Consider the following 24575-nt stretch of genomic DNA (forward strand, 5'->3'; position numbering starts at 1 on the left):
AAGGAGTGAGGAAAAGGGAAGAGTTGGAATATCCCTAAAGTTTGTTTTCTTTTTTTAAACCCTTACCTTCTTTCTTATATCAATTCTAAGGTAGAAGAGTAGCAAGGGTTAGACAATGGGGGTTAAGTGACTTGTCTAGAGTCACACAGCTAGGACCAGATTTAAGTTCAAATCTGGCCTCAGATACTAGCCATGTGACCCTGGGCAAATATCCAGAGTCTATCACCTCTCCTTCAGGAGGTGGATAGTATGTAGTATATTTCATTATGAGTTCCTGGGATCATGGTTACTGAGCTGATTAGAGTTCTTAAGTCTTTCAAAGTTGTTTGTTTTTATAGCATTATTATTGTATAAGAAGACATGAGCCCAAATCTAAACTTAAAGTAATTGTCCCTGATATATGCTGAGTCAGGGCATAATGAGCCCAACAGTGTGAGGAAAGGAAGCCTAACCCTCTCAGTAGGTCCAGTTTCCCTCAGGATTGAACTCTGTAGATAAAGAGCAGAAGAGTAAGAAAAGGAGAGGCTACAGTGCCACCAAACCTTCTGCATCCTACAGCATTTTATAACATTAGTTAAGTTTTAGACATGTTTGATTTTAAAGTGAGTAGGACTTTCTGGTGGAGATGTTGTCTAAGCAAATGTATGTGTGTTGCTCATGAGAAGTCTGGTTCAAGGGGTAGCTTAGACAGCCAGGCCTGGAGATGGGAGGGCCTGGGTTCAAATTCTCTATTTTGTTTACTTCACAAAATCTTCCCAAACTTCACTGAAACTATTCCTTTAATCTTTTCTTGTGGAACAATAGTATTAAATTACATTTATATACCATAAATTATTCAACTATTCTCCAACTGATAGGTATAACCTTAGTTTCCAGTTCTTTACTATTCCAAAAAGAACTGCTATAAATATATTATATTATTCTTTCTTTGGTCTCTTGAAGGTATAGGTCCACTAGTAGTAGTATTGCTAGGTCAAAGGGTATCCACATTTAATAACTCTTTGACATAGTTTCAAATTGCCTTTCAGCCTACCTAGACCAATTTATAGCTCCAAGAACAGTGAATTAATGTGCTGACTTTCCTGAAATCCTGTCAACATTTGTCATTTTTCTTGTCAACTTTGCCAGCCTAATGGGTGTGAGATGGAACTTGAAAGTTACTTTAGTTTGCATTTCTCTAATTTTCAGTGATTTGGAGCATGATTATTAATAGTCAAGATTTCTTACTATTAGAATTGCTTATTTGTATTCCTTGACTATTTATCAATTGAGGAATTGATCTTAATCTTTTAAATTTTAATCCATTCCTTAATATATCCTGGAAATGAAAGTTTAGAAGAGAAACTTTTTTTTAATCCCTTTCCTTCTGTCTTAGAATCGATACTTTGTATTGGTTCTAAGGCAGAAGAGTGGTAAGGGCTAGGCAATGGGGGTCAAGTGACTTGCCCAGGGTCACACAGGTAGGAAGGGTCTGAGGTCACGTTTGAACCCAGAACCTCCTGTCCCTGGGCCTGGCTCTCAATCTGCTTTGTCACCCAGCTGCCCCCCAGAAGAGAAACTTTCTGCTAAGATTTCCTCCTAGTTACCTGCTTCCCTTCTAATTTTAGCTGTAATTGTTATATTTCTGCAAAAACTTCTTAATTTTATGAAATCAAAATTTTCCATTCCATCTCCTGTAATCCTTTCTAAATTTTGGTCATGGACTCTTCTATTCTCTATAAAGATAATTGCTTCCTTGTTCTGTTTATGATGTCATAAACATAATCTCTTTTCGTATGTTCCCCTTTATAAATATATGTATGTATGTATGTATGTAAGAGGCACTTAGGTAGCATAAATGGATAGAATATTGGACCTGAAATCAACAAGAATTGAGTTCAAATCCAGCCTCAAATACTAGCTGTGTCTGTGGGCAAATCACACATGTATATACACACACATACACACACTGGCTATTATTACCATTTGGAATTTATCTTGGCATATAGTGTGAGATTTGGGTTTATGCCTAGTTTCTGCCAGATTGGTCCAATAACTACTTTTTTGGGTTGATAGTCAACTCCTCATGATAAAAGTCAACTTCAAGACATTGGTACTGTTCTAGAGCCCAGGATTTTCTCCCAATGGTCCCAGTCTTTTGGATACCTAAATTCTGCAAAAGATTCTCCATCATTGAATGGAAGGAATTCTGAAAGCAAAAACAGTTGGAATATTTCTGAGGAGGCTCTAGAACTGGAAGGGACTTTAGGGTTATCTTAGTCAGCCCTCAATTTTTACAAAGATGAGAAGACAAATGCATAGAGGATAGCAGTGTGCCTTTACACGAAGTTTACAATAGCTTGCTCAAGGTCACGAGATATTCTAAGTAGCAGAGGACGAAACCAAGGTTCGCTGGCTCTGCAATCAGAGGCTCTAACCCTTCACTACATCAGCCCTGACAGCGGTTCGAATAGGAAACTTGATGGCCGTGATTGGAGAAGAGCCCGGCTCAGACCTTTTCTAAGTTTTTTTCCTTACTCAGTTTCCTCCTTTATTGGAAAAGAGAAGCTAGCTGCTTCTTCGCCTTGAAGCGGTGCATGGCCCTTGGAAGAGTCAGACCACACCACCCAGGATATCTCACAGACTGGTGCTCCGTCTGCGGGAGGCACGGTTAGCTTTAGACCGCTTTAAGAACGGAGCCATGACATCATCCCGGCCCCGCGCAATCTACCATGAAAGGGCAACGCCCTCTCCCGAAAACCCAATCCGATTGGCTTTCTGAAACGCAATGGTCCCGCCCCCTTTCCCATCCCGACTAGGGGACTCTAACCCGTCATTCAGCCCAGGTCGGAACGGTGATTGGTTACGCGCCCCAAGCCGGGCCTAGGCCGGGCGCGCAGGGTAGGCTGTGCTGGTGGGAGGCGAAGCGGGGCGTGGGGGGGGGCGGCGCCCTGTCTGGAAGCCGCTGCCGCCGCTGTCTCCGCCGCTGCCCAGCCCGTCCGACGGTCCATCGGATTCGCTTTCCAGCCAGTCGGGGCCGGCCTGGCCATGGAGTCCTACGACATCATCGCCAACCAGCCCGTGGTGATCGACAATGTGAGATCCAGGGAGAGCTTGAGGACGGGTTGACGGGAGCGGGGGCTCTGGGGCACGAGGAGGGGCGGGCGGGTGGCCGGGGGCGCGCGCGCCCCGCCTCCCCCCCTCCCGCCTCCAGGCAGGCGGCTCCCGGGCGGGGCAGGCGCTGGGAGAGTATCCGGATTCCTCTTGAGCCCCGCCCCACCCCGCCCAGCTGCGCCCTTGCCCCTTCCCTGGCGCAGCTCCTACCCCAGCCCACCTTTCCGGGCCTTCCCCAGCCCAAGAGATGTGACAGCTCCGGAGGGGCGCACGCGCAGAACCCATACTCGAGATTCTCTTCCCGCGTGTCCACTCGGAGCAAACTCGCTAGCCTTCCTCTCTCCTCCAGGGACGTTGCCCTGCTCCGGGCAGGAGGCTGCCTCCCTGCCCCCTCCTCGAGTCGCGACCGATCTGCGCCTGCGGGATGCACTCCTACCCCCAACTGCATGCATGTGGAGGTGGGGGCGGGGTGGGTCAACCGAGGAAGCCTAGCATCATCCCCAAGGCTAAGAATTAGGAAAACAGGTGGAGTAGTACCGGCTTTGGGTTCACAAGTCTTGGGTTTGAATTTGCACAACTCCTTGTGGTGTGACCTTGGGCAAGTCACTGACGCTCCTCTAGACCTCAGGTGTAAAATGAAGGCGTTGAATCAGATAACTTCTAAGGTCCTTTCCAGCTCTAGATTTGTCATCCAGTGATCTTATCATGGAGCACTGTGTGTAGAGTTCTTAGTGCTTTGGAGGGAGCACTAAAGGGGCCAAAGGGCAGATTAGGGTCAGAATCTTGGCTCTGAAGTTTGCCACCTGTGTGACTCCAGACAAGCTGCTTCACCCCTTTTGGTCTCAGTGGCCTCATTGGAAAGTGAGAAATTTGATTAGATGATCCTAAGATCTCTTTCAGCGAGAAACATAAAATTTTTCAGCTTTACTGATATTTCAACATCTCTGATAGTTAAGGGGTCTCTCTGAATTTAGCCCCACCTCTCACTATACTGATCTCCTCATTCTTGGATTATGGATGCTGGTGATACAGTATTGAAACGACTTCTACCTAGCAAGCCCTCCAGTTACTAGGACCCTACCAGGCCAATCTTTCTCGAGGGCAGCAGGCTATAGTTGCACCTCCTCCTTTGAGAAGATACAACTAGTTGCTCAAATGTTTGAATGCTCCTTGGGGTACTCAAGCCTTTCTCCTTATTGCATTGCTGGACAAGAAATGGATGCATTGGTCAAGGAAGTATGTTCAGATCATACATCCCAGGCCTCAAGAACAAATTAGAGCATAACTGATTTGAAGTTCCAGAAAGAAATAATCTTGGCTTGGCTACTTGGGTCATCTGATAGCCCAGTGGCTGAGTTTCTCAGAATGGGACTGTCTGTGCTTTGAACCAAAATCAAGGCAATTTCATCCGCAGAACTGATAACTCTGTGACTTAGGGAGAGTGCTAGTTTGGAAGTCATGGGATACAGTTTTGATTCCCCTCTATCACATACTACCTGTATGTTAATCTCTGAAGGCCTCAGTTTCTGCATCTGTAAAAGGATGGAGTTAGACTTGATAACATCCACGGGCTCTTACAGTTCTAAGTCTGTGATTGTATTACTGGATATTTTAGCTTCCTTATGACAGTTCTCAGGAGAATTCTTGCCCTTTTTTTCTGGTATCTCTGTACTCTGATTAGGGACTTAGCCTATTCTTTTTTAAAAAGAAAAAATCATTACTGTCTGTCTTAAAATCTGTATTAAGTATTTTTTAAAGTATATACTTAATACTAAGATTCCAAGGCAGAAGAGTGGTCAGGGCTAGGCAATTAGGATTAAGTGACTTGCCTAGGGTAACACAGCTAAGATGTGTCTGAGGCCAGAAACCCAAGATATGCCATCTCCAGGCCTGGCTCTCTATCCAATGAGCCATCTGGCTACCCCTTAGTCTTTTCTTTGTAGATACTTACTCCTGTGATCTGAAACTTGTTTCCACAAAACCACTGAATTAGATTTCTTTTGGGGTCAGATAAAAGACCTGAACCTGACTCTTCTAGCACTTTATTCATGTTTCCAGCACAGTGCCTGGTAGATAATAGACATTTAATACATGCTTGGGGATTGATTGATGGATGTGGCCCAGCATAGGTCATTGTTGACTGACTTAGTAAGAGGCTTGAAGTTAGGTGTCTTGCCCTTGGTAAGCCTTTGACCAAGGAATAAGAAGGACTAGGTCATTTTTTGGTGGAAGGTGACTCTTTAGGTCATAAGTATATAGATTTGGAAGATCTGGTATCCAAGTTAGGTCTTTGACCTGGACTAGATTTCTCTCACAGGATTCATAGCTTCATAGATTTAGAATTGGAAGGGACCTCACACGGCATCTTAGTCCAACATTTTTTTTTTAAACCCTTACCTTCCGTCTTGGAGTCAATACTATGTATTGGCTCCAGGGCAGAAGAGTGGTAAGGGCTAGGCAATGGGGGTCAAGTGACTTGCCCAGGGTCACACAGCTGGGAATAGTCCAACATTTTAATGGTACAGATGACGTTGTTTTGAAATTAATTTTTACTCTAAAGGTCTTTATGGTTATGAGGCATAGCAGGTAGCTGAGAGGCAGCAGGAGAGCAAACCTTATTTTACCTGTCTCTAACATACTGGTTGAATCATTTAACCTCCAGCTTCCCCAAGCAACTCACTAAGACTTTGCAGAACAAGTGCCTTGCATTAATAGAAGGCATTAACTGACAGGTAGTTCCCCACATCAGGAAAGTAATAAGTCTAGATAAAAAACAAACTATTGTTTTATACTCTTTGTCCTATTCTCCTGGGTGGAAGTCACGTGAGAAATGATGCCTGTTCTAGTGGATCTAATCATCTCTTTTGGGAGACCTTGGCTGTTGTCCTTGCCCACCTGGGATCCCTTGGGGAAGAATGGTCCTGGAGTTGGGGGTTCAAATTCTACCTCAAATACTGACTACGTAATTTTAGTCAAATCACTTAACCTCCCTCACTTTCTTCTTTAGCAAAATGAGGGAGATTGGAGTAACTGACCACTGTGGTCCCTTCCAGATCTAGTTTTATGATTACATGATGAGCATTCTTGTTTTTATTTGGGGGATGGGGATATGGAAAGAGTTTGTGCTATGGATTATTTGTTCCTGGACCAGGGTTAGGAATTTGTTTTTCATGGGCCAGCATTGGGGTTGCTGCTCCTTTTTTTTATTCTATTCTCCCTGACTTTGTAGCTAGACTTCCTGTATCTCAATCCCTCTCATACTGTGGGGGTGCTGAGCATTGTTTTTCCTTACAGGGTTCTGGGGCAATCAAGGCTGGCTTTGCTGGAGATCAGATTCCTAAATACTGTTTTCCAAACTAGTAAGTGTCAATTAGCTTGTTCTCCAAACCCTTCTTCACTTTCTTTTGTTTGCTGTCTTCTTGCATTCTTGTCTGTGTAATAACTTTCACTAGGGGTCCAGGTTATTAAAATAACTTGCTTCTGTAAGAATCACGGAAAGGGTTTGGGCCTGGTTTCTGTTTTAAGGGCAATATAAGAGATCAAATGAGTTTTCAGTCCTTCTTTTTGAAACCCTGGCTGGTGTTGATGTGGAGAGAATCTGGATCTCTTTTCAGGGTGGTAAGATATCTAGTCTTTAAGTCTTGTTCCAGGGTGTGGCAGTGGGATGTAACAAAGATGGCTGCATGAAACATGTCCTGTCATTTTTAGATTCTATTTCTTGGCACTCTGTATCCCCTTGGTTTTCAGCTGCCTGGCCTCCAATACATACTGTATGGGCTGAGTCATTGTGCCTGCAGAAGACTGACTTTCTGCCAGGGCCTAGGCTGGAATTGAGGGGCTGAGATTCCTGTGAACTCAGAGTGTCTTTGTGACTTTTGGGTAGAAATGGGAAGGAAAGCTCGTAAAAGGAATCTGAAATTAAATCTGAACAGACTTATCTTTCCCTGAACTGCCAAACTGACCATAATAGACCATAATTCTTATTGAACAGTGTTCTGACTTCTGCTTCTCACCCTTTCCCCATGTGGGATTGTCATTATGTGGACTAGAATTTCTTAATTTTCGGCCCCAGGCCCCCAAGAGATCTATATATTTCAGGGGAGTGAACTTGGGATGGGCAAAAAAAGTCTTTATTTTCACTAACTCTTAATTGAAATTTAACATTTCCTTAATTATAATAAAGGTAACAAACCATTCTGAGAAGGGGTCCATAGATATCAGCAGATTACCAAAAGTGCCCCTGATGCAAAAAAGTTTAAGAATCCCTGTTGTAGGGGGTACTAGGTAGCTCAGTGGATTGAGAGCCAGGCCTAGAGAAAGGAGGTTCTGGGTTCAAATCTCAGATACTTCCTCAATATGTTACCCTGGGCAAGTCACTTAATCCCCATTGCCTAGCCCTTATAGATCTTCAGTGTTGGAACCAATGCACAGTATTGTTTCTAAGATGGAAGGTAAGGGTTTAAAAAATAGTCCCTGTTCTAGAACTTTTGTGTTGGTTTTTTATTTCCCTGGGAAGGGACAGCATTGTCAAAGCTATATACCCCTTCCCTTCTGTCTCCCAACTCACATCTCTTAACACATTTGTCCTTGCAGTGTTGGGCGTCCAAAGCACATACGTGTGATGGCTGGAGCCCTAGAAGGAGATCTCTTCATTGGGCCCAAAGCAGAGGTAAAATCTTTTCATCCTGTCTTTTCCATGGTTTGGGGTCATCTTCTAAGCAGCAGTGGCCAGAGGTTCAGAGTATTAGACTATTGATCATTACTTTTTAGGTAGAGCTCTGGATTCCTGAATTCTCTTCCTTTTTTCATCACTTCACTCATTGTATAGTATTACCTTCCACTCTGTATCAGTTTTCCCATCCGTAAAATTAGGATAATGGGTCCCATCCTGGAGGATATTGGTTTTTGTATTTTAGAAATTATTTTGCATGTCGCTCAGAATAGTGCTGCCCTAATCTCTATTGCTATTTTTCTCTTCTCTTCAGCAAAAATATTTATTAAATATATATGTAAAGCACCATCCTGAGCCAGAGTGTATTGAGACATTGAATAAGCCATAGCTTGATAATGATATTAAGAGAGGAACAAGGTTCAGTTTAGGGGAAGAGCCAGAAGCCTTGTTATTTCTGTGAATACCATTTAAGACTGTGAGGTTTTGTTTTCATATATGTTCAATATATTGCATTTCATCCCTAGGAGCACCGGGGATTGCTGGCTATCCGCTACCCTATGGAGCATGGTGTAGTAAAGGACTGGAATGATATGGAACGAATCTGGCAGTATGTCTACTCCAAAGACCAGCTACAGACTTTCTCTGAAGAGGTATAACATCACCTTTCAGTTTGCTTTTTCCTCTCCTCTCCTGATTCATCTTTTAGCTAAATTTTCCCCTAGCTTCTCCCAGGTGCTTTGATGAGACTTGTTGTCATTCCTCTCCTCCTCCCCTCCTCTTCTTGACTAGGATATGGACTAATGTTTTCCAGGTCAGGAATGCTGGGATACAGAGCAGGGTGTCTTTGGAAGTGTAACTGCTGACAGATGACTGGATAGTAACATTGAGAAGGGGGCAGTTTGGGCTGCAGCTACTCACTGAGTTTGGGAGAGGCTGGGGGTGTAACGTGACAATCTAAAATGGGAGTACATTGGATAGTTCAGTGTCTTGTGAGTGAGCCTTTAACTCTTCATTACACCTAGCACCCTGTTCTTCTAACGGAAGCTCCTCTCAATCCAAGTAAAAACCGGGAGAAGGCAGCTGAAGTGTTCTTTGAGACCTTCAATGTACCAGCCTTGTTCATTTCCATGCAGGCTGTGCTCAGCTTGTGAGTATATCTTCCTGAACCCTAATATTTAGGCTTACTTTTTTGGTCTTTCTAAGATTTAGGGCCCAAATGACCCTGTGTTGTGTAGTATTCAACCATTGAACTTCACTCTAGAGCCAGCCACATTTTAATTATTCCCTTAAGAACAAGTGAGTTACAGAATGAGACATACATAATGAGACATATATAATAAGACATTATCAATGTGTGTATTTCTTTTGTTTGTCTCTGCTTATTGGCAACAAAGGTTTTGTTTTTGGATTGCTTGAAATTTTCAATGAGAAGGGGATTTGTAGGAGCAAGGAGAGCTGATGGTAATGTAAGAGAGGGTTGTTGAAGCATTTTTTTTCCATGCAGAGAACAGAAGGAAACAGACAAGTAAGACAGTTTTGAAAGTAACACTGAATTCATTATATACTTCTTAAAAGTCTATACGCCAGAAATTTGTGGTTTCATCTATAATCCTTTTTTCTTTTTTACTTTGCATATGGAAGTGTTCTTTTTTATATGTTTTGGTATTAAAATCAGACTTAAAAAAAATAAATAATTACATTGAAAAAGTTGGTTCCATGCTCCTTCAGGCTATAGGAATTAATTCAGCTAAACAGATATTTATTAGGTGCGTAGAGGGGCATCTTAGTAACTTAGTGGATAGAGCTTTGGACTTGGGGTCAGTTTCCTCATCTGCAAAATAAGAATGATAATAGCACATATCACAAGATTGTTGCAAGGATCAAGTGAGATTATATATAAAGTGCTTTGCAAGCCTTACAGCTCTATATAAATGCTGGCCATTGTTATTACTGCTATTACCATATGGAAAGCTTTCTGCTATAGGTGGGGTGTAGGGAGGCAATCGGTAGCTGAGATGGGGTAGGGATATGTTTTGGTTACAGGTATGCAACAGGAAGAACAACTGGAGTGGTTTTGGATTCAGGGGATGGGGTAACACATGCAGTGCCTATCTATGAGGGCTTCGCCATGCCGCATTCCATCATGAGAGTTGACATTGCTGGCCGTGATGTTTCCCGTTACCTACGACTGCTTCTGAGAAAGGAAGGAGCTGACTTTCATACATCAGCTGAGTTTGAGGTTGTCCGAACTATAAAAGAGGTAACTGAGTGGGGAAGATACATACGATAGAAATAAGGGGTGAAGAGACAGATGGGTCTGAGGTAGGAATGGGAAAAACAAACGATTCAGTGACATCTTTATATGTGACGCCTTGCCTAAGACCCCTGTGTCCATGCTTACCCACAGAGAGCCTGCTACTTGTCTATCAACCCACAGAAAGATGAGGCTCTGGAAACAGAGAAGGTGCAGTACACCCTGCCAGATGGTAGCACACTTGATGTAAGTCACAAGTTTTGAAGGTGGGATTGGGAAAGCAAGTGTTGTCTTTGGGGTCAGGGAAGGCATTGCTTGGGGCTTTAAGGGGGGGGGGTGCTGCACCTTGTGGATTGAAGGTATTCTGAGGCACAGGGGAAAAGCTGAGGGATCTTTTGGGGTCCTTCCTGCCTCAAGGTTGAGGGTCCTCCTACCTACCTCATTTACCTGTCATGAAGGTTGGGCCAGCACGGTTCCGGGCTCCTGAGCTGCTATTTCAACCTGATCTGGTGGGGGATGAGAGTGAAGGTCTTCACGAGGTACTGGCCTTCGCCATCCACAAGTCAGACATGGACCTTCGACGAACACTTTTTGCCAACATTGTTCTCTCAGGAGGTTCAACCCTCTTCAAAGGTAGGATCAGCCTCAAGAGCACATTAGGAGCTGGAACATCTTGTTCTCTGCTGTTCTGCTTAGTGGAGCTGCAGCTTAGTCCTCCATTTCCTTCAGTACCTTCTGGTGGTCTGTATAACTGTCATATCAGCAAGGGCTAGGAATTGATGCAGAACATTACTTAGTGTGGGGCTTTATTCTGTTTTCCTTCAGACTAGGGATATATCGACTGTTGCCCTCCTACTAGAACATCTGTCTTTACCCCTACCTATACCTCAGATCACAGTGAAGAAGGAACAGTACTGGCAGGTTGATACTTTTTATAAGGGTGATGAGGGGAGAGCTGGGTTCCTAGCCTTTTTTTGGTTTTGTTTTCAGGCTTTGGTGACCGGTTACTGAGTGAAGTAAAGAAACTTGCCCCAAAAGATGTAAAAATTAAGGTAAAGCTGTGGGTAATCATTTGTATCTCAGTTTCAGGAAAGAAAAAGAAAGCATTGACTTCTGAACCCATTATCTCTTCAATTAATACCCATATACTCAGGGCTCTTAGGTAGCTTCACTTCAAGAGACCAAACACACTTTCCCCATTATCCTATGAATGAAGTAGAGTGAGTTTCTGCACCTGGGAAAGACTGCTGTAGGAGAGGGGTGGACAGATGTGGGAATGGGATTGTTGTCCTGACAGTTTTTGCTCCTTTTAGATTTCAGCACCTCAGGAACGGCTGTACTCTACATGGATAGGGTAAGGTTCAAGGGTTGAATGAAGGAGCCTGGGTTTCAGAGCTGACAGCTGGGGTGAATAATCAGTCAAGCTATCTTCAAGATGGAGATGTGTCTCCAGAGGGATCTTTACCTCATAGGATGAGGGGAATGGAATTTTGAGTCCTTCAGAAAGGTCTAAATCTTTAGACCAGTCTAAATCTCTAGTGACAATCTTCTCTCCTCTACAGCGGTTCTATACTGGCTTCATTGGACACCTTTAAGAAGATGTGGGTATCCAAAAAGGAGTATGAGGAAGATGGAGCCCGTGCAATCCATCGAAAAACCTTCTAGTGCTGAGAGTGGGTAGCATGTATAGGAGGGGGTGAAAGGAAAAGAAAGGGGGACTGTTGCATTTAACCCTTTCTGGTCCAGGCTTAGGGCCCCCCTGCATGCCCAGCACCCCCCAGGTGGGTGGTGTAGCTAATTCCCTATGCCCTTCCTCCCTCACACCTGTTTCCACTTCTCAGCTGGGTAGATAGGGTCCTTAAATTGAAACATAGGAACTGGGGGAAAGGCTTGCCACCCTTAGCTAGGACCAAGGTAGCCTGTGGTCACCTACTTGTGGACAGTTGTGGGGGTTGCTTTCCCTTAAAGTCCATATTCCCTGCTATCCCCATTTTCCTTCCCATTGCAGGGCCCAATTTAGAACGAGGGTACCTGGAAGACTGCATGACTAACTTCTAGGGAGGGAAGTGAGAGAGGACCGAGGTTGTGAGCAGATCTTTTGCTTCACATCTGCCTTGGTCAGTTTTAAGCCATTCACTTATCTTTTTATTAAATCAACAGCAGTGAGAGTCTTGGATAAGGCATTTCTGACTCCTCTCCTTCACCATTCTCTCTGCCTAGGGCTGGGATTCCCTGGTGCAGGGTTAGTAGGGTAGCCTTTCATCCTAGTACTTTGGTGCCCTTGATCCAGGGTTAAATCCTTTGGTCTCACAGCAAGGATTTAAACAGGGTTAGGATGTGGAGGCTCCTTTATCTTCCCCTGCAAAGCACTTAAATGAACTGCTGCCCCCATCTTCCTACTTCCCTGCTTACTCTGGATTGGAAAGGGTTATTTTTCATTTGCTCAATGAAAGCCACTTAATGAGGAGCTAGGGCTGTGCCTGGGTGGTAGGGCATTTTCTTCCTCTCCCTTATTCCCCTAAACAAGGGGTCCTATGGCCAGGTCCCCATCCTTCACAGCCCTGCCCCACTGACATGTACAATAATTTAACACAGTTGCCTGTATTTTTTTTTGTAAATTCATTATAGTAATAATTATGAACAATGTGTGCTATGTGGCTATACTTTATTCTAATTGTTTTGTTGACTTTTGCAGAAAGCATCTTATCCTTCTTTCCTCTTTTCTAGGGGTTGATCTGTTCTGCAGACAGCTATTATTGGCTGGGCAGATGCTATGCATACCACTTAGATTTTTTCCTCATCCATCCCCAGGGTCTTTTAGAGAAAGGCCTCCAAGGTAGAATGGTGCAGCATGGATTCTATTTCCAAAACAGGTAGAGCTAGAGTTGTCAGGGTAACATGGAAGGCCCCAGAGAATAGGCCCCTTTACTCTGTGGCAGAATTTCCCACCTCCATCATTCCCTTTTTAAAACTCCTTAGATGGAAACAGAGAATTCACAAGCCTTACCAACACTTAACAGAATTTATTCCTAGAAGTAACTTTGGGTAATGTTGTGACTCTTAGAATTTGTCATTACTTCTAATTGCTGGGCCTCTTTTATGAGTAAGGCACTAATAGAAAAACAGAAGTAGGATCCTTGTCCTTGAGGAGCTAACTAACAGTGTAGTCCAGTAGCTGTTTTGAAAGCTTTCAAGCCAGATCCTTTTCCCAACTTCATTTCTCTCAATGACATTACCACATTCCTGTTTGCCTAGGTTTGAAATCTCTCATTTTTAACTTCTTCTGTTGCCTAGTCAGTCAACAAGTATTAAATGTCTACTCTGCTAGAGATTTGGATAAAAAAATGCCATTGTCCTCTGAGGTTACAGTTGATAGGGGATTACCTATACACATAAACCCATATGCAAAACATATTCAAAATAAATACAAAATAATTTGAAGGGTGGGAAGGAAAGACAGCAGTTGGAGGGGACCAGGAAAGGCCTCATGTAGATGTCTGGGCTAAGCTCTGAAGAAAGCTGGGGGTGAGGAGGGAATACATTCCAGGAATGTTGGACAGCCAGTTGTAAATGCAGCAAGAGAGTAGGATGAACAGCAAGACTAGTTTGGCTGGAGCAATGTATTAAGAGGAGCAACACATAAGTCAGGAAAAGATAGTTCTGGCAATTCTTTTTAAATGCATCTTATCTTTACCAGTGTCTAACCTTTTTATTCTCATTCAACCTAAGGGCCTAGACCACTGATGGTGAACCTATGGTATGGATGCCAAAGATGGTATACACACTCTGTGGGCACATGGTTGCCCTTCCCTTGTCACCTCCAGTTCATTTCTAGAAAAGCAGAGGAACTAGGGTGGAGCTGCTCCCCTCCCCTTCTCCACTGTGCCTGACATTTTTTCACACACCCCTACCCTTCTTCCTAGCAGCCCAATGGGAGTGCACAGAGGGTAAGGTGGGCAGCTTACAGGGGGCAGAGCTCAGGCCATGCCTGTCCCCCTCTGTATATTTGCTGAGGACATTCTTCACTTCACCTGTCCCTCTGCCTATCAGCCCAAGGGGAGTGCTTCCTCTTCCCCTCTACCCCAAGGGTGCAGGCATGGGGCACCCAGCACTTGATCTGGGGAGTGGGGCCTGGCACCCCATCTCTAAAAGGTTCACCATCACAATCTTTGACTATTACAATAATCTTGTTTTTTCTCCTTCCAATCCAATCAGATAATCTTTAAGTATAACATTGCCACTTCCCTGCTCAGAAGTCTTGTTGATCCTCACTGCCTACTCAATACAGACTCGACTCCTTAGTCTGATATACCTTTGAATGGTACTTTCACATATTTTTAAGGATAAACAATAATTAGAACCTAATCTATGCAGTTCTGTCTCCACTATTTTCCTGCCCTATGTGCATTCTACACTGATCAAAAGGGAGACCACTCACCATCCCCTAAAAACATGCTTTATGGTTTGTTCACGGTCTTCTCCCCACCTAGAATTTCAACCCTAGCAATTCTCATTTCCTACCCCTCTTACCCACCTTCAAAACCTTACCTGTTGAATATTACTGGCCTATGAAACCTACCAAAATCACCCCAAATAGCAGTAATCCCTAAGGTCTACAGGCCTTTCTTCTACTTTTATGGCCCTCACATATCATGAGTGTATTTCTTACAGCAAATCTTAAGCTTCTTGATGGCCCAAACCATATTTTATTCATCTTTATATTCTGTAAAGCTTGGCACATGCAAGTAATCAGATTTATTTTAAATAGGGTAACATAAGAGCTAAGACTGGCGTCTATCTTTCTCAGTAAAGAGAATGATACTGTAGGTGACAGAGAAACAAGGTGCTTAAAATGGGTTTAGCTATAACAGTTAACATAGTTAGAACAGGTGTCAATTCTCGCTGTTCCTAGGATCTGTGCAAAGAGTGATATCATGAATATGGTTGAGATTAGGGGTAGAATAGGAAGCTGAAAAAAGTAAAGGGAACCTGGGGCGACTAAGTGGCTCAGCAGATAAAAGAGCCTGGCTTGGTCCTAGTTGTGTGACTCTGGGTAGTCACAACTCCCAATGCCTAGCCCTTTCTACTCTTCTGCTTTGGAACCAATACGCACAATTCTGAGGTAGAGGGTAAAGGCTTACAAAAAAGTAAGCTCACTCACTCATTAGTCAGTTTTTTTTTAAACATTTACTTTAATTTGAACCCTAAATGAAAGTTTGTCTCTTGAACTACTTAGTGTATAGCTTACAAGAGATGGATAATATACTAACTGCTAAAAAGATATAATGAAGTTTTAAAAGTACAGAAAATGGCAAGAAACTGTGTTCTTAATGAGCTGGTTAGAATGTCTCTTTTAGTTATCACACATTTATTCTAGATTGCAGCAGAGGGCAGTAAAATTTGTGGGGTTCTTTTTAATAAAGCTTCAACTCAGGGAATTGGAAGTATTTTTCTTGAGGGTGGGGCAGAAAAAAAAAGAAAACTATGAAACCAGCCACTTATAATTCTGGCTAGTCTTTTATTGGAGGGAAGAAAACATCACAACATATCTCAAGTAAACCAATCCAGAGGCTCAGTGGCCCAAGTGCTGAGGTACCAGCTTGTAATGGGTTCCACAGTTAGGGCAACGCTGTGTTTCACCTTTGTGAAGCCAGAACCAGATGACTGCACTGTTGTCCTCTTCACCTGTAGAGAAGAAAGATGGAAGTCTACTAGAAAGGAAAACTGCATCTGAAAAACTGTCAGTACCATTTTAGCATCTCCTTTCTTCCCCTCTGCAGCATTTCTTCTTGGGTCAAGTGAATTTAATGTTCATAGTCCACTAAGGTCTGAGACCACCTCAAAATTCTAAAGTGCTACAAGTTCAGAGATGCAAGGAATAAATGAATAAATCAAGCTGGGACCCTCCCCCCCCCCCCCAACTTGCCCTCTCAAGTCACAGACTCTCTTTGGCCTTAGGATAAATTAGTGTTAGGATGACTTCAATTCTAATCCCACAATCTTTAACTGGAAGGATGTCATCTTTTCCAGTGTATTTGTACCTTGGGATATCTAGTTTTTAGGAATACTCACAGATACAGCCCACTATTCGCTTGTCAGTGATGGAAGGGACCAGGTTGGGCTCCTCCTTAGTGCCTGGAGCTGCCTTTGGGGCTAGCATGTTGTATGGATCCTGTAGGAAAAAAATATTCAATAATTGAGCTGACTGACCACTTCATACAGTGGGGGAAAGCACAGAATTTGAGGTAAGATGACCTTTGTTCAAATTCTGCCTCTGTCACTACTTGTGTGACTTTGAGGAATCACTTCACCTGTAAAATGAGATTGGACTAGCTAACATCTAAGGCTCCTTCCACCTCCAAGGCCATGATCTTTAAGGTGATTGGATATGCTCTCTCCCTACAGATGGGGGGGAAGGATCCCCCCCCCCCCCAAGAGACAGTTGTGAACCAATGCAAATCTTATCAAAATGGGGAATAACAGACTCGGGTGGAATTTTAAACTCACCAAATCATTTCTTGCAGCCAGCATAATCTCCCTCTCCAAGCCAGTAGCTTGCTCCTCATCAGAAGGAATACCTAACACGAAGATGCATGAATAAAGGAGGCTGTCTATACGGATGCTTTACAGCAAGAACGCTTGACAGCTCAGGCAGCAGTTAAGATTAACTGCTAATCTTCAGTAATATTCCCTATGTCTCCAATAGACATCAAACTATGTGGAGACATCTCTTAAAACAGAGGCCGATTTTCATATTTCCTGGAGGCGGGCCCGAGGCTATCCCTGTAATAGCCACTGGCTACAATGGGGGAGGAAGAAAGTATTTGAACTACAGCGGACTCCCAGTGTCCCAGGTCTCCGCAAGGTCACTCGGTGTCTCCACTGTAAAGCTTTTGGGGGGAAAAAAATCCAACCCAACAATATTTATCACACTACGCCATGCACTGTCTAGGCACTGGGGATACAAGAGACAAAAGCCAAACCGTCTCTGACATTCGCGAGCTTAAAGTCTAACGGAGGCGCCGGTGGACGATGCTCTCCCCCGAGCCCAGCTTGCGTCCACTATGAAGTTTCCCCGCGGACAGAGAAAGGAAGCCCTTTCCACTACAGCCTCCCGTCCTCGCCAGGACTGGTGGGCCTCTCCACAGAAGCCGCTGCCGAGAGGGTCCCCTGGGGTCCGACGCCTCACGTACCTCCTCCTGTAGCCATGGAACGAGCGACTGCCCGAGCTGGGCCGCAGGCTCTCAAGGCCTGGACCGCCAGAGCACCAGCACCCCGAAGTAACCTTGAAGCCATTGCGTCTGAGACAGCTATGACCGGTAGCAGCAGCGGCGCTTCCGGAGTGAAGCTATCGAGACGGGCGGGGCTTCCGCCCTCTCGCGGAGCGCGTGATCTGGATCAGCCTATCCTGGCTCTTCCTCCTCCCCCCGCCTGCGCCTGAGCTTTGGGTTACGCGAGGAGCCCGCCCTTGCTGGGGACGAGGGGAGGAATTGGCGTTGGCACTGCCAGAGGTGAGGTGTAGTCAGCGGCGCTTTCTACGAGTGCTCCTGCTTCTTGAGTAGCGGACTGCCCTGGTACCGTACTGGGCGCTAAATAAAGCAGTTTCAACTGTTAAAGAGATCGGATTCTTTGACTCAAGCGGCAAGGTGGTAGTGGTTTTAGCACTGGGCCTGCACTCGTTAAGAGCTGTTTAAGCCTTGTGATCCTGGGCAGGTCCTTGAAATTGTACTGTAAAATGGTGGTGGTGATGGTGATGATGATGATGATAGGACCTGCTTCCTAGGATGGTTGGAATAATATTTGTAAAGTCCTTGTCATAGTGCTTGGCACATAGTAGGGGTTTAATATATGCTTATTTCCTTCCTTGAGGCCGACCAAGAACACCCACCCACTTGGGGATTCCAAGCAAGCTCCCTTATGTTTAGGAAACTGAAACAGAAGCCGTGGTGGTCACCATCACTTCTCCAAAGTCATTCAGCTAGGAGAGTTAGATTTTAAATTTTAGGCCCTCTGATAGCAAATTCATCTCATCACGCTTCCACAGCACCAAACTGGTTCAACCCTTTCATTTAAAATTGGGGAAACAAAATAAAATAAGATTGGGGAAACAGGACCAGGAGCACTGGCTTCTCGTTCCAATTCTACCACTTACTAGTTATGGCCTTGGACAAGTCAAAGCTCTTCTCTATGCCTGGAAAATGATCCCTCAAAGTCATTTTCTGTTCTTCTAGACTGCATTAGAGACCAGGGATGAATCCTGTCCAAACTGTCCAGGGAAGGGAAGCAATTCATCCTAGAAAGGACATTCTATGTAATGACCTGAAGTCTTTGTGGAAGTCTTCAGTCACTGTCATCACTCTGTCCTTTAAAACTAACAATTATGATTGGAACAAAGTTCTAAGGGTGGATCACCAGAGAAAGCATGAAGTTCATGAATGGGGCACAAATGGGGGCAGTATTCATTTGATAGATTTTATACTATAGACTTTGAATAAGATTTTGAGCTGATCTGTCACACTCAACCCAGGTTACCAGAATATGTTATAACTAATATCCTAGCCTTAGCAGTAAGAACTTGGTCAACGCATAAACTCTATTAAGGAATTCTTAGGTTCTAGAAGGGTTACTTTTTTTCTTACCCTAAAAATGACAATAGTAGAAAAACTCCACATCTATAACTGGGGAGCATTGGCAAATCGACAATAATGAACTCCCTCAAGCCAAGCAGTTCCTAAACAAAACTAGGGCCAGGCCTAGAAAGGTACTCTTCTATGCTCTCTCCTAGTTTTTGTTTTTGTTTTGAATATTTTAATTTCTGATATTTGCCTTAAATATTACTGACTTGGGGAACCAATTTCTCTCCTATTCCACTTTCTATTCTTGTCACTGTCTTTAATTTTTTCCTATAAAATTCATTTACTTTGTCTTTCCAGTCCTTTCCTTCCATTTAAGTTCCATCTTTTTTCTTTTATAATAACTTTACTTTACTTTATAACTGGTGCCAGATCCTTTCCTTCAGTCTAGTGATTATAATTAACATTCAGATAAATGACATGCCCCACAACAGACAACTTCTGCCTTATAAGTACTATTTTATTAGATCATTTCTCATGAACATTAGCTACTAAAGACCCTAAGCAAAATCTGAAAACACAAAAGGGAGCAAAAAAGTGCTTATGGAAACTAAGAACGAATGAGTGATAGAGAACTAGAAATGTGTTTACTGGTAAAGCAGAAGATATAATGATAATCTAAACCTTAATCCTAATCCTACTTTCTCCTTTTAATTTTATGAAAATAATGCCTTCCAGAACCATAAGAATTTCTTACAAGAGTTAATACATTAGCCAAGTCATTATTTAATGTTGACATTAACTAAGGCAAGGATATTAGTTGTAACATATGTACCTTTCCAGTTTTTGTTATAATTAAATTTTATTTTGTTATATTACCAAATATATTCATATATGAGTAGATGCCATGCCTGTTTCTCCAGATCTTCCAAATTCTAGAATCCTATCCAGTTTAACAATGATAAATCACATTTGCCTAGTTCTTTCCTCACAACTCAGGGAAACTATTATAGTTATTTTACAGGTCTGGAGGCTGATGCTCTGAGAGATGGTGACTTACCTACACAGTTTATAAGAATTTGAAGCCAAATTGGAATCCAGGTCTCTTGACCGAGAACCTCGAACTCATTTTACATATAAAATGAAGTACTGGAGAGGACTTACAGGTTGAAGTGATGTGGAAATAAATTTCATTCAGGAAAGTAAAAAGTTTTAGGTCAAATAGAGCTATCTGGAAATGGAGTGCCACTGGAAGCATTCAGTCAGATGATGGATAACCACTTATTAAGGGAAGTGAGAAAAACAGCTGACTTATTCTAGGTTTCAAGACTTTTTAAAAAGCCAACCCATTTTTAAAGAGTAGCAAAAGGACACATTTGCATGAAGTTTAAAAATAATTAAAAATAATTGTAGACAAAATTTGCATACGTTTGTGTTAAACTTTAAGGTTTGGACATAGTAGAAGTGTTATAGTAAAGGACAGCTAGGTGGCAGTGTGAGTATTGTATTAGAGCCTATATCAAGCACACAAGTGTTCAAATCCTACCTTAGTCGCTTGGTAACTAAATTGGGGAAAATCACTTAACTTTTCTCAGCCTGAAGTTTGACATTTATAAAATGGAGATAGCATTGGCACCTATTTACCAGGTGATTGTAAGACCAAATAAGGTAATACAATGAAAGCATTACTTACATATTAATTATGGTTATTAAATGTTAGCTGCTATTGGGGAACTTAAAGTAGGTTAACTACACTAGACTCTGTCCCCTTTGGGGAGTAGTCTAATATCCTACCCTTAGCATTCATATCTGCAAACAAAATTAGATTTATAATTGTGATCAAATGTGGATACAACCAAAATTAATTTACAAATTTAGTACTATACTAATCAAACTATCAAGAAAATATTTTATAGGGCTAGACAAAATAATAAAATTAATTTGGAGAGGAAAAATCTAAAATCTCAAGGGAAAGGATGGGAAATAGTAGGAAAAAAGAAGGGATGCTACTTTTTAGACTTCAAATTACACTATAAAGCGGTAGTCATCAAAATTATTTGGCACTGGTTAAAAAACAAGTTCAAAAGAACAGGTTACATAAGGAAGAATCAGGAATAACAGGACTTAATGATGTAATGTTTAATAAATCCAAGAACATAAATCACTTGGGGAAAAATTCCCTATTTGACAAAAATTGCTGCAAAAATGGAAAAGCAGTTTGGCAGAAGTTAGATTTTTTTAGACCAACACCTTACACCATATGCCATGATGAGCTCAAAATGAATAGAGGACTTGAATATTAAATATCATGCCATAAAAAAAAGAATCAGGAGAGAACCAAATCAGGTACCTTTCACAAGTGTGGCTAGAGAAAGGATTCTTTAAATTTTTGAAACTGTGAATTTTAAAATTTAATTTTTTTCAGTTAAAAAAATCTCATCTCTTCTTGCCTCCATCCACTGGAAAAAATAAAAAGAAAATCTTTGTAACAAATATGCATAGTCAGCAAAAGAAATGTTCACATTGGCCATCACTAAAAACTATATTATGTGTCTCAATCTGTACCTGAGTCCACCTGCCTTGAAGTGGATAACATACTTCATCCTTGATCTTCTGGAATCATGATTGGCCATTGCATTGATTAGTGGTCTCAAGTCTTTTCAAAGTTGTTTGTCTCTACAATGTTTATAATGTTGTTGTATGAATTGTTTTTCTAGTTCTGCCCACTTCACTCAGCATCAGGTCAAAAAAATCTTTCTAGGTTTCTAATAAACTATGTTTTATATCATTTTGTATAGTACAATATTATTCCATTAAATAATATATCATAATTTGTTTAGCTACTCCCCAAGACACCCCTCCTTATTTTCTAGTTGGCACCACAAAAAAACTTGCAGTTTTTGTTCAGTGAGTCTTTTTCCTCTTTCTTTGGGGCATAAACCTATTAGTGATATCGAGTCAAAAGATACAAACAGCTTAACAATTTTGTTTAGGGGGAGGAATTTATACCAAACAATGGATAGATGTGATCCTCAAAGAAAAATAGACCATTTCAATTACATGACATTGAAATTTTTTTGTAGGAACAGAATTGTACTTGGTTTGGAAAAAAAAATACCACCACCATTGCATCAAATATCTCTGAAAATGATATGATGTTCAAGATACATAGATTACTAACACAAATATATAAACCAGAAGACATTCTCCCATAGATATGTGTTAAAAAAAAGAAACAAATAGTTCTCAAAAGAATAGTATATTATTAACAACTACATGAAAATTTGCTTCAAATCAGTGATAGTAAGAGAATACAAATCAAAACAACTCTGAGGTTTTACTTCACATTTATTAAATGGACAAAAATGATAAAAGAAATAGCCAATGATGGGGGGCAGGTAGGGGGCTCACTGGATTGAACCTGACCTAGAGACAAGAGGTCCTAGGTTCAAATGTGACCATTTCCTGATCAGATAATTCTTAGCTATGTAACTCTGGACAAGTCACATAACACCCATTGCCTAGCCCTTCTGCTCTTCTGCCTTGTAACCAATACTCAGTATTCATTCTTTTTTTTTTTTAAACCCTTACCTTCTGTCTTGGAATCAATACTGTGTATTGGTTCCAAGGCAGAGGAGTGGTAAGGGCTAGGCAATGGGGGTCAAGTGACTTGCCCAGGGTCACACAGCTAGGAAGTGGCTGAGGCCAGATTTGAACCTAGGACCTCCCATCTCTAGGTCTGGCTCTCAATCCACTGAGCCACCCAGCTGCCCCCCTCAGTATTAATTCTAAGATGGAAGGAAAGGGTTTATTAAAAAATTTTTTTAAGTTAATTAAAAAAAAGAAAAAGTCAATGGTGGAAGGGAATATGGAAACATAGGTACACAATACATCATTATGAATTGGTCTAATCATTTGGAAAATAATTTTGCATTACATGAAGAAAATTATTAAAATGTCACCTGGGTCAAATGACTTCGAGATTTAGCTGCATGGTATGTTCCTTAACAAGGTTAATAATTAGATGTCCTATATGTACCAAAACATTTTAAAAGATACCCATAGATTTTTTTGTTTAATTGCTTTGGTCAGACTTTTTGTGACTTCTTTTGGGGTTTTCTTGGCAAAGATACTGAAGTGGTTTGCCATTTCCTTCTCCAGTTCATTTTACAGATGAGGAAACTGGAGCAAGCAGGATTAAGTGATTTTCACCAGGTCACACAGATAGTGTCTGAGGCCAAATTTGAACTCCACTGCTCCACCGAGCTGTCCATTGATCAGGAAATGGTTAAAGAAATTTTGGTATATGAATGTAATGGAATATTATTGCTCTATAAGAAAAGATGAATATAATGAAAACAGAGACCTTATATCAACTGATTTGAAGTAAACTGCCTAGGACATAGTAAGCTCATAATAAATGCTTATGGATTCAAATATTGAAAGTATGCACAAGTGGAAATAGTCTAAATAGCAATAATGTAAATAGAAACAAAAGGACAAAAGAATAATTGAAATGAAATGCTGTGAAATGATCATGGCTAACCTTGGCTCCAAAGAATAGATTTGAAAATGCACATTTCTTCCTTCTTTGTAGAGGTAGGAGAGACTGTGGGCAGTTAATATTACATATAATGTCAGGCTTGATTGATTTGTTAGCTTTGCTGAACTGTTTTTTTCTTTTTTCTTCTTTGTTGTATGCCAAGTATCTCCCTGCTCTAGGCTTATTTTCTCAGGGTGAGCTAGATTTCTCCCTCAGAATTCTGGGGTCACCTTGAGTGTTTGGGGTGTTTTTCTCTACTGCCATCACTTTAAGGCCACAGCCCTTATGTTTCCCCTACATTGTAGTAATGTTGTAGTAATTTTTCAATCGTCTGACTCTTTGTGACCCCTTTTGGGGTATTCTTAATTGTGAAAATTTTTAATTAATTAAGAATGTTTTTCCATGATTACAAGATTCATGTTCTTTCCCTCCCTTCCCCCCCCCCCTCCTCCCACAGTCTGCATGCAGTTCCACTAGGTTTTACATGTGTCACTGATCAAGACCTACTATGGGGATTTGACAAAGATGCTGGAGTGGTTTGCCATTTCCTTCTCTACCTCGTTTTGCAGGTGAGGAAACTGAGATAAACAGGGTAAAGTAACTTGCCTAGGGTCATACAGCTACAAAATGTCTGAGGTCATACCTGAACTCCAGTCTTCCTTACTCTAGGCATAGCACTCTATTCACTGTACCACCTAGCTGCCCTTTCTTACTTTTAGCTACCAGTAAGTAACATATCAGTTCCATTTAATTGCTTCCTTTGGCTCACTATTCCAGAACCAGATTGCTATATCTTTCCCTCCAGTTTCTACCAACCCTTGAGGAGTGAAAAGTGTCTCTTCTCTATGCTATTGGCTTAAGCCCTCACAAGTTGACACCTACTGCTAGGTGCCAGGAATAATAGACCCAATTCTATTTAACCATTTAACATCAAATAACTTCCACCAAGGAATATTTACTTCATAGATATAGCAATAACAAAAACACAAAAGTTTTCTCTAATACCTTGAGGCAGATACTCCCTTATATTACCTTAGTCTCTGGAGATAGTAGCCTCAAACTCAACACAAATCATTACTTTGGTCCTAACAAGTTCTAGTCCAGATATGGCATGACTGAAGAAAGGAAGGAAGGAAGGAAGGAAGGAAGGGAGAAAGGAAGGGAGGAAGGAAGAAAGAAAGAAAGAAAGAAAGAAAGAAAGAAAGAAAGAAAGAAAGAAAGAAAGAAAGAAAGAAAGAAAGAAAGAAAGAAAGAAAGAAAGAAAGAAAGAAAGAAAGAAAGAAAGAAAGAAAGAAAGAAAGAAAGAAAGGAAGGAAGGAAGGAAGGAAGGAAGGAAGGAAGGAAGGAAGGAAGGAAGAAAGAAAGAAAGAAAGAAAGAAAGAAAGAAAGAAAGAAAGAAAGAAAGAAAGAAAGAAAGAAAGAAAGAAAGAAAGAAAGAAA

The 24575-nt window shown here is 41.7% G+C and overlaps 2 protein-coding genes across 2 annotated transcripts; one reads left to right on the top strand and one right to left on the bottom strand.

The window, feature by feature from the left end:
- Positions 1-2771: 2771 nt before the first annotated feature.
- On the top strand, positions 2772-12663 carry ACTR1B (actin related protein 1B). Its single transcript, XM_001370364.5, has 11 exons — positions 2772-3075; positions 6388-6452; positions 7687-7762; positions 8290-8415; positions 8788-8912; positions 9809-10025; positions 10173-10265; positions 10478-10652; positions 11010-11071; positions 11333-11373; positions 11582-12663. Exons 1-11 carry the CDS (start codon positions 3028-3030, stop codon positions 11682-11684), a joined length of 1131 nt encoding a protein of 376 aa, XP_001370401.1. The 5' UTR covers positions 2772-3027; the 3' UTR covers positions 11685-12663.
- Positions 12664-15517: 2854 nt separating this feature from the next.
- Positions 15518-17414, bottom strand: LOC100030336 (cytochrome c oxidase subunit 5B, mitochondrial). The gene is made up of 4 exons (XM_001379836.5): positions 17213-17414; positions 16527-16597; positions 16092-16191; positions 15518-15704 (listed from the first exon to the last, which is right to left on the bottom strand). The coding sequence occupies exons 1-4, from the start codon at positions 17313-17315 to the stop codon at positions 15592-15594; spliced, it is 387 nt and encodes a 128-aa protein (XP_001379873.1). The 5' UTR covers positions 17316-17414; the 3' UTR covers positions 15518-15591.
- Between the last annotated feature and the right edge of the window lie 7161 nt (positions 17415-24575).

This window comes from Monodelphis domestica, chromosome 1 (genome assembly GCF_027887165.1).
Source record: "Monodelphis domestica isolate mMonDom1 chromosome 1, mMonDom1.pri, whole genome shotgun sequence".
In the NCBI taxonomy this organism is placed as follows: Eukaryota; Metazoa; Chordata; class Mammalia; order Didelphimorphia; family Didelphidae; genus Monodelphis; species Monodelphis domestica.

What these genes read in the sequence shown, in the direction of transcription:
- ACTR1B (XM_001370364.5), top strand. Translation starts at nt 3,028, where the DNA reads ATGGAGTCCTACGACATCATCGCCAACCAGCCCGTGGTGATCGACAAT. An exon ending in ATGCAGGCTGTGCTCAGCTT is followed by an intron (nt 8,913 to 9,808) that starts GTGAGTATATCT and finishes TTTTGGTTACAG; the next exon opens with GTATGCAACAGGAAGAACAA. An exon ending in TTGTCCGAACTATAAAAGAG is followed by an intron (nt 10,026 to 10,172) that starts GTAACTGAGTGG and finishes GCTTACCCACAG; the next exon opens with AGAGCCTGCTACTTGTCTAT.
- LOC100030336 (XM_001379836.5), bottom strand. Translation starts at nt 17,315, where the DNA reads ATGGCTTCAAGGTTACTTCGGGGTGCTGGTGCTCTGGCGGTCCAGGCC. An exon ending in TTCCATGGCTACAGGAGGAG is followed by an intron (nt 16,598 to 17,212) that starts GTACGTGAGGCG and finishes TCTTCGTGTTAG; the next exon opens with GTATTCCTTCTGATGAGGAG. An exon ending in GCGAATAGTGGGCTGTATCT is followed by an intron (nt 15,705 to 16,091) that starts GTGAGTATTCCT and finishes TCTTCTCTACAG; the next exon opens with GTGAAGAGGACAACAGTGCA.